This window comes from Gobio gobio (assembly GCF_949357685.1).
Source record: "Gobio gobio genome assembly, chromosome: 8".
Taxonomy (NCBI): Eukaryota; Metazoa; Chordata; class Actinopteri; order Cypriniformes; family Gobionidae; genus Gobio; species Gobio gobio.
The window spans coordinates 11,577,035-11,591,934 of record NC_137114.1 but is presented as its reverse complement, the minus strand read 5'-3'; the positions used below and the strand labels follow the sequence as shown (position 1 = coordinate 11,591,934).

The following is a 14,900-nucleotide window of genomic DNA, read 5'->3' as shown; positions in this document are numbered from 1 at the left end:
TACAAAGCGGTAATGTTTGCACTTAGGTTTTATTATGCGGGTTCTCACACACACTGAAGCACTCGCTGTGTTTTCAGCCTCTGTAGCCTGACATGAACTTCATCTTCAAGCCGCTCTGAGAGGAACTTCTTGAACATTTTTCCCGTTTTACCGTTCATTTGAGAAAACGGCCACCCGTCAAAATAAAAGTTCGGTTTAATTTGACAGAAATATATTACTGTTATACAGTAAAATTTAGACAAGTCTCAATGCAATAATACTACTAATAAAATATTATCAAAACTTATATTTTTAAGGAATTATCACGTTCTCTTCCATGTTTTAATTTTATCAATAAAGCTCAGTGCAGCACGTTGACAAAAAACTGTTTAATTTCATATGAATAAAATTTAAATTAAATTAATATTTCATGTCTTCATTTGATTTGAAAACAGAATTTGAAAAATGAAACGGAATTGGATGGGGGAAAACAGGCTATTTCATAAGGCTCTAAAGATGTAATTTTTGCAAAATTGATAGGTTTCATTATTTAAATTAATTAGACATGCTTTTTTTATTACTAAAAATATATTTAACCATTAAAATGGAGTCCAAAAAATGGAATCCAGAAAAATTAAGATGGAATTAGGGGGAAAAATTAAAACAAAATTTTATATATATATATTTGTATTTATTTATTAATGGATTTCACAGGGTTCTAATCATTAACCTTAGGGCTACTTTCAATAAAAAAATTATATAATCATGATTTTTCATGAATAAAATAAATATTATAATTATAGGCCTAAATTCCTTGGTATCAGCTTTCATCAATGGTAGGCTATAGCCTAATTAATAGTCTACAAATTAAAACTAATTTGGTTTGTCATGATTAATTCGTGTTCATGATCAGTAAAATAAAAACAAAAGCTTCTAGCAAGAATAAACACACAGGAACCGTTAAATTATTGTAGTATTAATTATTTTTTAACTATCTTGATAAGCTACTATCCACGCAGCGTTTTGCGCTCAGATGTGACGGTGGAATTAATACATTACCTAAATGTTATTACAGTGTCAAACTGTCATTTTCTCCTTACAGTCTTGCGAGTTAACAATAATGCCTGACCAGTGAATTAGGCTACTTGGTGAACTAGCCCTATTCGCACGGGATTAGTATTTCTGGGGACCTCGTGTGATTTAGAAATTACGCACAGGATGCATTCGCACAGGATAAGCAAAGTGTGTGATTTTATTCGTATTTACTGACTTATCTCCCGGATATGATGTCAATACTTATAAATGTTTTTTTTTTCGTTATAGATTTAGCTGTATCATATGATGTATCATAAAACAACAGTTCCTTACCACGTGCTGTTATGTTATCTAGGCTTGTTGCGATCAGAGGCGTCGCAACAGGGCAGTGCTTTGAGGCAATGCTTTCGCCACCTCCTCTCCTTCTTCAAACTGTATAAAATGCATGATTTGATTTGTTAAGCATGAAGAGAACTTATCCGTTTGGCTTGGCCGCTCGCTCTAACAAATAGTTAAAATAGATAAAATAAAGAAAGCAAACAGGACGCGTGCTTTCTTTCGTCTGCAGCGCATCTCATAAATGAACCGAAACTAAGCGTATCAGGCTTCTTGCCTCACATATATATGAGAAATATATCTAGCCTGAAAGCTTGAAATGTCTACTTTTAAACGAACAAATTCAAATCGAAAACAAATATTCTCTGGTTGTAATCCGTATGAAAAGTGCATTTCTCTCTAAAGGCGCGTCCACAAGGCGCAGCGGAGAGGCGGCATCGTCAACTTCATCTCTCCAGCCGACACTGACTCAGAAAATACTAGTTTAATAATAAACAAATAAAATGGCTCCTTGTTATTTTTTTCTGACACATTTATAATCATTACTTTTGCCAGTGTTTTTTCTCAAGCTTTAAGCGTGTGCGCCGCTTCCATGAACCCAGCTTATATATTTAAGCAGCCTAATTAAATTAGTCTAATATAAATGTGCACTATTTAATTAGTAGGCTAATAAGTATATCCAGCTCTTCTACATTAAATTAGTTTGAGTTAACATAGGCTAGTTGATAAACTAATAAAATAAAGTGATTAAAATGATAACCATATTTCTATATGTTGGATAATTTCTTGTTCCTGTCACCACCACACAAAGCACCGTTTTTAAGGTGACAATTGGTTATAAATATGAAGGTTGTACTGTATTTTGAAGATATTGTATTGTATCTTCTCTTATGAAGATGAAGATTGACATTTTGTTAATTAAACAAAAGCACTTTATTTAGTTTTTTTTTTATATAAAAAAAAATATATATATATTGGTTTTATGTGTTTTGACTACTTTTTGTATGTTGTAAAATTAGATAACGAAGATAGGCTGTATTATTATTTTTTTTAAATAGGGCCTCATTGATTAACTTTGCCTGGGGCCCCCACTCAATGTTGGTTCGCCTCTGGTTGCGATAGTCGGTGTTACACCGGTTACATCACTTTTCCACCGTCGTTTTGATTTTGTATAACCTAGTAATAAAAATAGTTCAGTTAGAGAACAGAAGTTACAATTAAAAACTGAACTGAGCACAGACCAGCTGCTGGAGATTTCATTTATCACAAGAGTGAGGAACTGACAATATGAATGCAGAAGATTAAAGCTAAATGTAAAAGCACCCATTTAAGCGAGCTTGTCATTGTATTGTTCTGTTTTTGTGTTTTTCATTAATAATAATATTGAACACACCTTTCAAGCAATTCGCTCCCAAATTGGCTCTAATTCTAAAGTGAAAGTATAATGTGCACAGCCGCACAGGGATTTATAACGGTGTGCGTTATGAATGCAGCCTTCGTTCTTCGCGAAATGTGGATACAAATGCGCACAGGAAACAAAAACCTTGCAAAAGTTATATACGACCCTCCAAATCCTGGCCAAATCACAGAGATGGCGATTCGCATAGGACTAATATTATCACAGGGTGTGTTCGGCGGAATATGGTAGGTCATTCGCGGGGTAATTTTATAAATTACAGACATGGCCGATTCGCACTGGATTAAGATCACAAACAACCTCCGCAATTATTACAAATGGCTAGAGGTCACCAGGCAATAAATCCCGTGCGAATAGGGCTTTTAAGAAAAAAATTTTGGCATTAGGCATTGCATTGATTAATGCCTAAAAATTTAAAAGTTTTACCTTTATACAAAAAAAATTCATCACCGGAGTGAATATGAACATGATTTATTGTGGTTCTTAAGTCAATACTTTTTTAATGGCTTGTCAACTTCCCATTCCTCCGCTGCGTGATTCCAGTCAGCGCTGGATAGCCACCACCGGATTGAGCGCTTTAGTCATTGTAAAATAAACTATATAGTTTACGTCGCATTAAACAGGCAGATTTTATAATGTGGTAGGCATTACTTTGCAAGTAATTAGCATACATGTTTAATTTTGTCTTGCCTGGATCTTTGCATAGGATCTTTGGTATAAACTTGTGAACGCCCCCCAGGAACACCTGAACGCCCCCCTTTCAAGAATCTTGCTTCCAACGCCCCCCGTTGTGCTCTGAACGCCCCCTGGGGGGCGGTACCGCCCCCGTTGAGAAACACTACTATATATGTTCAATATACAAACTACACATATATGCATAGCATATTGCTTGCATACATGTTACATATATGTCCCTAATATGTTTTTATATAGTCTTATTATATATTTTACATTTAAAATGAAATATATAAAATATATTTTTGATAAATGTATATGGAATATATAAATGACATTAACATGAACTTTATTAAAACAGTTTTAATATAAAAAGAAAAATTAAGCTGCGCAAAATTAGAAAACTACTGAACACACAACTTTATTATATATAAATACAATATTACAACAAAACAAGTAACAAATAAAACAGCACAGAACATGAAAATCCACCAACAGGTATATGATACAGCCTGTAATTTTTTTTAAGTTAGAGTTTTTTTGGATGTCCTCAGCTCAGTGATCTTTTGATTTATAGCTACCCCTAGTTGGCCCCTGGTGGTTCCAGGAAATTTCTGGATCACCGATCACGGTTGCTCAGCTTAGGCTTGCGCCCTTGTCCTTTACGCACTGAAATTCCTCCAGATTCCTTGAATCTTTTAATTATGTTATGCAGTGTTGAATGTGAAATATCCAAATCTCTTCCTATCTTTCTTTGAGGAACATTGTTTTTAAACATGTCAATAATTTTCTCACGTATTTGTTGGCAAACTGGCGATCCTCGGCCCATCTTTGCTCCTAAAGGATTAGACCGTTCTTGGATGCTGCTTTTGTACCAAATCATAATTACAATCATCTGTTGACATCACCTGTTTCAAATCACATCATTATTTAACCATTTTACCTCATTACTAGCCCTAAATTGCTCCTGTCCCAACTTTTTGTGAAATGTGTTGCAGGTCTGAATGACAGGAAAGGATGCATATTTACAAATGACATGAAGTTGACCAGACAAAACATGAAATATTTTGTGTTCATATTGTCTGCAATGAAATACAAGTCAAAGTAAATTTAGAAATCACTTCTTTTTTTTTAATTTGCGTTTTCCATACTGTCCCAACTTTTTCTGATTTGGGGTTGTATATATGTATATAAAAAAAACTTTTTAAATGAAATGTGGATTGTGTAGACTTGTTAAAAGTTCAAGCTGTTCAAATAAGGAAAAGAAGGAATGAATTAATAAGGAAACCATAGGCATATAAAACGTATGTACACTGTAAAATCCAACAGTTGTTCTTACTAAGACTTTTTTAGTAAACTTTACTTAATGTCCAATAATTTGTTGACCTTACTTAAAACAAGTAAGTAATCTGAACTATTTGCATGCTATGCCTTCGTTACTTAGAAAACTCAAGTAAATATTACTTGACTGGTTTGAGTACCATTTTGCCAAAGCAAAAAAACAAGCGAGTGGACGGGCAAAGTGTTTTTGAGGCGGGGCAATTTTTTCTAGACTTATCACTCATTTCCTCCACTTCTTCTCTCCATAATTGTGATTAGTGTTCCCTTTGGTTGGACACTTGGAACTTCATTCATATTATAGTAATTAACTTCCTATTAATGCAGCAATGCAACAAGAAATTGATTTCAAAACAAGGGAAGTAATATATATATATATATATATATATATATATATATATATATATATATATAATGTAATATTTGTCCATTAATGATATAGAACATAACTATTTTTCATGTCAAATAATGACCTTTTAACATTTTTTTTGCTAATATTTATGGCATAACCTTTTAATTGAGTTGATATAATCCCTCTATGTTTGTCACAATATCATTTGACCATGCTCGAGTGTGTCACACACACACTTCAACATTCAGCATGCAAAACACAACAATGGTAACAAGGATTTTTTTTATTTATTTTTTTATTTTTTATTATTAATACAACCTTTACTATTTTACTTGCTCTCATTATTGGGGTTATACTGACAAAAGACAAATAGTAAAATAAAGGTAAACATAGTAAAACGAAGCAATTAATTTATTCATGCCACAATGCACTCTGGGAGTACACTTCCTCAGATCCCAGATAGAATTAAGTTGACAAAACTTAAACGGTTTAAGTAAGAACAACTTAATGCAATTAAGTAATGCTTACTTAATTGAATTAAGGCAACAAGTTTGCACAATTTAATTAAGTAAACTGAACTAATTAGTTTTTACAGTGTATGTTGTTTAAATAAATGGGCATATATAAATTAAACATATCGGTGACATATAATATCATAACATACAATATTATATAAACAATAGTCATATATATCGTATTAATATATGTCAATATACTAATTTAATATGGAAAATGTATATATGTTATAAACTTATATCAACATATATCTAGAGATATGTATATATGTGATACCAATATATTGTTTTATATTTAGCATATATGACGGCGTCATTTGCGATATAGGGACATATATGTCATATATTACATTTCCGTATGGGCTTAGTTTAATTAGGACTGTCTAAGTAGCTTTAATAAACGTGCCTTAGACAACAGAATTAGTGCTTTGCATTTTGAGACAAAACAAAGGCGCTCACATATTTTAAGATATGCCAGTGTTCAAACATCTCAGCTCAAACATTCATTATAGTCTGTCTTAAGCCTTGGGGGGCAGAGTGTGTATGTTTCCGTGTTCTGTGAGAGACATTAAGGGCGTTATTAGTTCCATTAGGCAGACATTTGCAAAATCAGTTAACATATTAACCATAATATGTTTGCATCCTCTCTCAGAATGAGCGTCTCGTAGCAGAAAACTCCCAGCTCAAGCTGCGACTTATGAACGAGGAAGTAGTTCAGCAGGCCATAAAGGACCGCGACGATGCCATCGCAAAGTAAATATTGAACATTTACTTGGTGCTATGGTTACTTAAATGCTTGTGAGAAAGTAAAGAAAGTAAATATACATAATGTAAATATAATGTATAATAGAAAGGTGGCATTTTTAAGAAAGTGTTGGCTTCCTCTCATGCAGGAAGACAGCGATGGAAGCAGAGCTGCTGAGGACTAAGCATGATATGATGTGTTTAAACAACCAACTCCTGGAAGCCATTCAGCGTAAACTTGAGCTGTCACAGGAACTGGAGGCCTGGCAGGTAGGAAACTGTTTGATTACAACAGTTAACTCACAAAACCTCTCAGTCCTCACGTATTGATTTTCAATCGTTACGATTAATTTTGTAAGGTGGATATTGTCCATTAATGACTGGATGACTGATATGGATGACTCTGCAGTGGCGTGGTTTGCTGCAGTGCTCCGCACATATAATTTACGGACAAAAACATACATATCGTGGCCATGGTGTTAATTGCGTTAATGAAATGTATGACAAAAAAAATTTAGTTGATGACCTATTTTCTAAGGCACTAAGACAAGACGATGAAGAGACGACACCAATGTCATTAAATGATAACTGTGACTATATCAACATGCAATAATATAAACTTAAAAAATAAAAACTTGACCAAAATTACTCTTTGTTTTTGCTGAATAAAACATTACATTATTTTAACAAGCCTCCATGAGCTTTCATGTTTGCGGTTGCCAGATGTTTTTCTGTTAAAAGAACATGTTTTCTAACCAGTGTTCTACTTAATATTCACAATCTGGCAACCATGTGCACACCGCTCTCTCTACACTGCGGAAGAAGTGCCGGTGATTTGAAAATAAAGACAAACAAGTAAGCTGGAGTTCAGCAAAATCCATTTGATATTTTCTGCTTAAACGAAGGTGTCACGAGCCACTTGCACTGTCTGCTGCGACTAAATCTGCCATCAAACCTTCTCAGTGATTAACTGTAATAAATCCAAACATGGATCTCTCGACTATATTTGCGATTATGGTTGCTGAATAAATGCACTTACGCAGCTCTGTGTGACGATACAAAGTCTTTTTTTGCTGTTGTTTTAATAGAAAAACATTAAAGTCATTGGGAGAATTTTTGAGAGACATTTCTTGTTTATCCAGTAGGCCTTTATGATAAATAGCCTATAATAAATCAGGAAGCTAGATGAGGTAAAATAAACCATGCGTATGGGTTGACATTCTCTTGATTTGTGCTTATAGGTGAAAAGTGCAATATTATAATAAATGTATAAAAACATTTCTATTCATTATAATTGATTATAATTTTGATCAAAATAATTGAGATTATCAACTTAATCATTATGCAGTATGACGCAAATGTGACTAAGATTTCATTGACTAAATCTAGACTAGAATGCCCAGTCATTTAATCGACTAAAACTTGGCTAAACGAAAACAGAACTAAATGTGATAAAAACTAAACAGTGCATTTGATACAGGACTAAGACTAAAAGTTAATTCAAAAATAGCTGAGAAAAACTAACCCTAATGGCCACAAATTAAGAATTTGTTCCTTCGTTTTACTAAATCGTGGCCACGTTGTACTAATTTATTTCCTCGTTTTGATTTTAACTAAAACAAATTATTACAACATAGCCCCGGTTTACTAAAGCAAGGCAGCAAAATCTAAATTTGTGGCCACAATTGAACTAAAGTGAGGTAATGCATTCTTAATTCATGGCCACGAGATGTATATATATTTTCTCTGCACATGTGCTGGGCTCTGAAGTTTGCAATGACTGCACATGCGCTTGTTTTCTGAATCTGGGCTGTTCAGGGATGGTACTCTGTCACCCCCTGCTGTTCACAGTTGAAGCATGCAGATGTTTAATGTGCCATGGAACTACTTTTGAGATTAAATAAATTGCTATCACATAGACACAAATACAAAAAACTATGTGCAAAAGAATAAATACACTTTCATTCATGCGTAGATTTCTAAAATGTTATAATTTATAATCATGTTTTTGAATTATTGATGTGTTTCCCTCAGGACGATATCCAGATTATCATCAATCAACAGCTGAGGAGCCAACAGCAGACAGAACAGCAGCAACTGCCTCAGAAGAGATCGATGGGTCGTCTTTCTTTCCTGCGTAAGTCCAGACGACCCTCTTCTACCCCGTCCGTTATATCAGAGATCAGCCCGGAGCAGAACCTGTCCCACTGGAGAGACTGGCTCAGACTGAGCAAATGAACCTGCTTCTCTGCCTCCAGCGCCGGCTGCTCCTCTACAACCTCAGACACTTATGACCCATCACTGCCAAAAACACTTTAGAACCATGTTGGAAAGCATGGAGAAAAGCTTATTTACAACCACATGAATTTCACATGTGCAAAAACGTACTTTACACATGGGAAGCATGTGGGTTTGGAACAGATCTCATGTGAAATCTAAGTGGAAAACATGGGAGATTCATGTGGCTTTTCAGTAAGGGTCGGCCGAATTTCACAAAAACGCATTTCTCTCCAAACTCAAAAAATAAAGAAAAAGTAATATTTTATATGAAGATAATGAAACTTTTTAGAACCACTGTTTATTTTTTGTTCGTTTTTTTGCATTGTGACTTAAATGTGACAATCAAGCACATTTCCCTCTCAAAATTCTCAGTGTAATGCATCAGGATGTTTTACCTTACCAGGTAAACTATTTGAATTCCCATTATTGTCAAAGGTGACCATCATTTTACTCTCTCAGTAAAAATGACTGAAATATAAAGATTTGTTATGGTATATATACATCATCATGATTGTTTTTTATTTAAGAATAAATTAAACCATTTATTCTTAAATAAAAAACAATCATGATGATGTATGACTATTTTACTAATCAAAACCCTATTTTTTCATTACAGTTATAAGAATGAGATATTTTTGTTGTGGTTATGGAATGTGCTGTGATTGTATTCCTATTGTTCCTAAGATTTCATTTCCTCATGCAAAATAGGATTTCTTCTTTCTTTCGATTGACTTTGGAGAGAAATGTATATATATTTTTTAAAAGTTTTTGTGAGACTTGATTGTATACTGAAATGGCTTATTTCAGGATACAAAATGGCTATTTATACTTGCCTACAGTCAAATGATTTTGTGGAAAATGTATTTAAATGGTACTATTAATTTACATGGTACTTATTTGTCGCTGTCAAATACTAAATGTAAGTGATGAGAAAATCAATACAATGACATGCTGGTCATGATCTTGTTGATTTCAATGGCATTTCACATAATAATATTATGATATAATAACATTATTTGAGAGAAACATTTACCTGAACTGCAAATATGTGGGCATGAAAGTATGTTTCAGTAGACTAGAGTGAAATACTCAAGATGGTGCTCAAGATTTCAAAAACTGACATTGTTCAATGCTCCGTATCATATGAAGAACCTGTAGTGCTCAAACTTGTGCCATTGTGACGATTTAAGGCCTGCCTGTTCACACCAAGAACGATAACCATAAAGATAACTATATTAGCATTCACATCAGTGCATTATATTGTTCTGTTTATTTTATGCACGCGCTGCAGTTTAGTCGTCTGACGCTTTAATGCTGGAGAATCAGAACCATAGGTTAGAGGATTAGCACCATATCTTTATTGCTATAGTTATCGTCCTTGGTGTGTTTGACGATGGTGTTTGTGCGCTGGCACTGTTCATTGCTGAGTGCTCAAGAAGTGTGTTATCACTAATGCAGTTTTTAAAGCTAGTTTTGTATGTAATTTATATATTTTTCAATGTGACCGATTTGTACAATTAAATTGTTTTTATTATGTACAGTCTTCAGAATATTTATTGAGAAATGCATTTGCACATCAGGCTTCAGTGAAAGTAAAAATTTAAATCAGTTGTATAAACACTAATACCAGATCAGCTTATACACATTGGTACATTATTTCAGACCCACTGTACAAGCATCAGCCACTTTCTTCATATCCCTCTTCGGTCATTTGTAATTTAACATTTAAAATTTGTTTTTTTTTTACTTCATCGGAACGGTATGAAACTTGGTAAAGGTTTTGGTACCTGCTATGTGAACGCACAAAAAAATCATGGATAATGGCTGCGCCTGAAATCTTAAAAATTCTGCCTTCGGGTAGGAAGGAATCAAGGCACATCCAAATCAAATGTTAGCTTCACTTCCTGTCTCCTGAAATACTGATCAATTTTTGAAGGCATCATAGATGTGTCGTTCGCTTCCTTTGATATCCCACAATCCTGTGCGTTAAATTTTGTGATAGTTAAAGGGTTAGTTCACCCAAAAATGAAAATTCTGTCATTAATTACTCACCCTCATGTCGTTCGACACCCGTAAGACCTCCGTTCATCTTCAGACACAAATGAAGATATTTTAGTGTAAAGCTGATGCTGAGAAAGGCTTCAGATAGGCTTCCATTGGGATTCAGTACATTTACACTCCCAAGACCCATAAAAGGCACTTAAAACATCGTTACAAAGTCCATCTCACCACAGTGACTCTACAATAATTTTACGATGCGACGACAATAGTTTTTGTGCGCAAAACAAAATCAAAATAACGCCTTTATCCAGCTTGTTCATGTCTTCCGTGTGTGCCTCCACGACGCATGCGCGAGAATATGACGCAGCGCCGGTGTTTGGGAATCCATTAAATGCACACTTTAGCCTGATTTTGCGAACTACACCGAGACCTAAAGCACGATCAATGTAGAATTCAACAGCTTAGACACGCGCGTCTTCCTCTGCTTGTAAACAAATCGCTTCTGCGTCATATGTCCGAACGCCAGATCTACGTCATATTCTCGCGCATGCGTCGTGGAGGCACACACGGAAGTCGAGAACAAGTTGGATAAAGGCGTTATTTAGATTTTTTTTTTGCACACAAAAACTATTGTCGTCGCATCGTAAAATTATTGTAGAGTCACTGTGGTGAGATGGACTTTGTAACGACGTTTTAAGTGCCTTTCATGGGTCCTGGGAGTGTTAATGAATGCCAATGGAGGCCTATCTGAAGCCTTTCTCAGCCATCAGCTTTCAACTAAAATATCTTCATTTGTGTTCCGAATATGAACGGAGGTCTTACGGGTGTCGAACGACATGAGGGTGAGTAATTAATGACAGAATTTTCATTTTTGGGTGAACTAACCCTTTAAGTAAAAAATACCATTTGAGAGTTGCGGTTGGATGTCCGTTTGTGTGTAAATGTACGTTTTTGACCAACATTTTCCCCTTTTGATGTAATTTCTAGTGAGAAAAATGCTATTGTAGTAATTCCTTATTTACTTAGTTTTTACCCAAGCTCTCTCTATTTTGCTGTAGATCTTAAAACTGTTACACTGCCTCAGAAGCACATTGGAAATTAACGGGATACGAATTGTTGACCGCTATGTGGGGAGCAGCAGAGGTTAAGGGAAACGTCTCTAACATTCTCACGTGACCTGTTGAGCAGAGGTGTGCTCTTACTTTACTGTTGGCATCAACAAAAAAAATTGCAATTGACTTTGGTATTGTGCCATCTTTACAAATGAGAAATGCCTTATCAATCAAGACAAAATTTAGGGCAAAAAGGCAGGACTTTATCCAATGTCCATTTATTTGATCACTTGTTCTGCTCTGTGGAAACTGAGGAAAACCTGCATACAGAATGTCAGCAGAGGAGTCACTAAAAAGTTAGTACATTTTTATTAAAGATTACAAGACCAAAATAAATTTGTTAAAAGAAGTACATTAATGAACATGGATTGCAGGCCAGGTTGAGGCCACAATTAATTGGCACAGTGAATGGTGTCCGCTTCATCTCTGGTAACCCGGTGCAATACATTCTTTTATTTATGTTTTTTATTATTATTAAAGGAATAAAGCTATACATTGAGCAAACCAACATAGTATTGCCCAGGTACAAAAGCACATTAAAACAGTCTTGTCATCACATTTGTTCACAGAATGAGCCAAGCATATCAGAAAAAAACAAGAGGTAAAAAAACAAACAAACTTACAACAAATTTGTCATTCAGTGACACAGATTGCATTGCAGTCAAAGCAATGAGCATAACCTGATTAACCCTCTGGTGCTCTTCGTTTAGGGGTTGCATTGGTCGTCTTCCCGGTCATAAGTGACCGAACACCTAAAAATTAAACTTCCCACACCCCAGTAAAACCAATGCAATTAATTTTTCTTCAATTATATTTTTTCTTTTTAATTTTGTATTTTGAGATGATTTGATGGTATTTTTTTATATTTATGCAATAATTATGGTCTATTTTTGCCATTGAAAAGTATACATTTTTTTGAGTTTTTTGTAATTTAATATATATATTTTTTGTAATTATTGCAGTATGTCAGGTTAAAATAGAGACTAGGCCTTCAAAATAAATTTTTTTGAAGGCACATTAGCGTCCTCTTTTTGGAATTATTTAAGAAATCATGCAACCATGGGCACGTTCAACGCTCAAACCGGTGCGCAACGTTTTGCTACGGTTTCCGGTTGAACGTCATGTTTCCTGGAAACGGTGCGCACCGGTGTGCAACGGGTTTGAGATGCGTTTTTTCTCGTTTGGTGGGTGTGTCAAATATGTCAGTCCAATCAGCAGCAACATGTATATAAACCACGCGGTATTAAAGAGACAGCTCACACAATGGGTCCAAGTGAAGATGTTTACAAATGTGTCCGCTGCAGCTCAATACACAACAATTGAAGATATTAGAAGACATGATTGTCGTAAGAGTTTATATATATATATATATATATATATATATATATATATATATATATATATATATATATATATATATATATATATATATATATATATATATATATATATATATATATATATATATATATATATATATATAAAATCAACATGATGATGTATTTATTTATATATTTAGCTTCATTGCAAGGCAAGTTTATTTATATACCAAATTTCATATATGGTAATTGCTTGATATAAAGTGAGAAAGAAAATACAAGCTATTAAAAAAGTAAGAACTAGAAATAAAATGATTTAAATTAGAATTGATTACCAGGAGATTAAAAAGTTAAATAAATGTGATTGGGGTGTTGTCATTTATTCTGGATGCCAAGGGCAGTGATTGCATGTATTTTGCAGTATTAAACACGTATTAATATCGATTTTATCAGGCTCCGAAAATTCCTCAAAAAGAACACAAAGAATGGCCTTCTCGGCTGCCATAGTTACAACTCTTGCGTCAACAGAACAGGGTGTTCAACGCAGCACCGTTTCCGTTTAAAAACCGTTTTGCAACGTTTTGTCGGGGCTGAACGCAGCCCATGTGTGTAATCACTAGAGGTCTCTGTGGAGAGGCTTGAGAATTCCCTAGTTCTCTTTTGAAAATTTAATTATTATTTTTTTGATGGATTTGAAAATATATTTAAAAACTCTCAAAGACTATTTATTATAAAGTTTTAGATATTTTTTTTTTTTGTTAGAAATATAGATTTTTTCTGTGAATTTGTGTTTTTGCAGATTTCCCATTAAAGACCTAAGGGTATTTTTACAATTAATTTTCCGCCTGGTGTTATTTACTAAAAAAGCTTGTAAAACATCAACCCTGTTGTGCACAGACAATTGACACACCTCTTTTTTTTCAAGACAAGTTGCACTGTCATTATATTTGTGTTGCATTGATGTCACCTGAATGTAAAATAAGTTATGGGACCATAAAGACAAATGAAAACATAAAACGGAAATTTAATCACTCAAATATTTATTGAAAACACACACAAATAAATAAAAGCTAAGCATATTTCCTCTGGAAAACAGTTTGTTCAAGTCTTTGGAGTCCTGGAACTCAGGAATAAACATGATAACTTATACAGAACCAAAACTATTTACATTTTTCCAACAAAAGTCCAGGCGCTTTTGGCCTCTTTGGATTTTGGATATTTACTGGTGCCAAGCCTCAAAACAGTTCCTATCAGGAACTTCTCCTCAAACTTTCTCCTCAAACTTTTTCCTCAAACTTTCTCCACAAAACTGCAGCGCGTCTCTCTCTCTCTCTCCTCAACACTAGCCGTGCGCCTCTCTCTCTTCACAATAACAAAGCTGTGGTTCATGCGTAATGACGCACACCAACGTGGATGACGGATCAGCCTGTCATTGGTCAAACCCTCATCCAAAATGGCAGCTAGCATCGCGCTAGCGGCAAAAATGACGGAAAATGTATAAATTATGGACATCAAGTGGATATATCTTGGATGTAAGCGTTTTGATTTATTGCTGAACAACTCCAAAAAGATGCACATGTTCCAGGCTGGATAGAAAACCTTCTGTAAAGGCTACAAAGACACCAAAGACACCCCCGTGATGGCTAGCTCGTTAGCTTTCTGCTGGAAAAAACGGTAAGAAAATCGATAAAAGTTTCATGAAATAATATAGATATTTATCGGAGGTGCCGTGTGACGTCGTGGGCGATGCCGTCGGGCTCTGAGGGTTAATTTCCTATGGTGGTCATTTTTGACCGA

General features: G+C 34.6%; 1 protein-coding gene across 2 annotated transcripts in view; it reads left to right on the top strand.

Moving 5' to 3' along the window:
- LOC307130744 (BICD family-like cargo adapter 1) overlaps positions 1-10,207 on the top strand; it is a 28,242-nt gene extending 18,035 nt beyond the window's left edge. For both annotated transcript variants that reach the window (XM_079823875.1, XM_079823874.1), the window contains exons 8-10: positions 6,300-6,400; positions 6,541-6,661; positions 8,426-10,207. In XM_079823875.1, coding sequence (XP_079680001.1) covers positions 6,300-6,400; positions 6,541-6,661; positions 8,426-8,629 — 426 coding nt within the window. In that variant the 3' untranslated portion in view covers positions 8,630-10,207. The remainder of the gene's footprint in view (positions 1-6,299; positions 6,401-6,540; positions 6,662-8,425) is intronic.
- Positions 10,208-14,900: the final 4,693 nt, after the last annotated feature.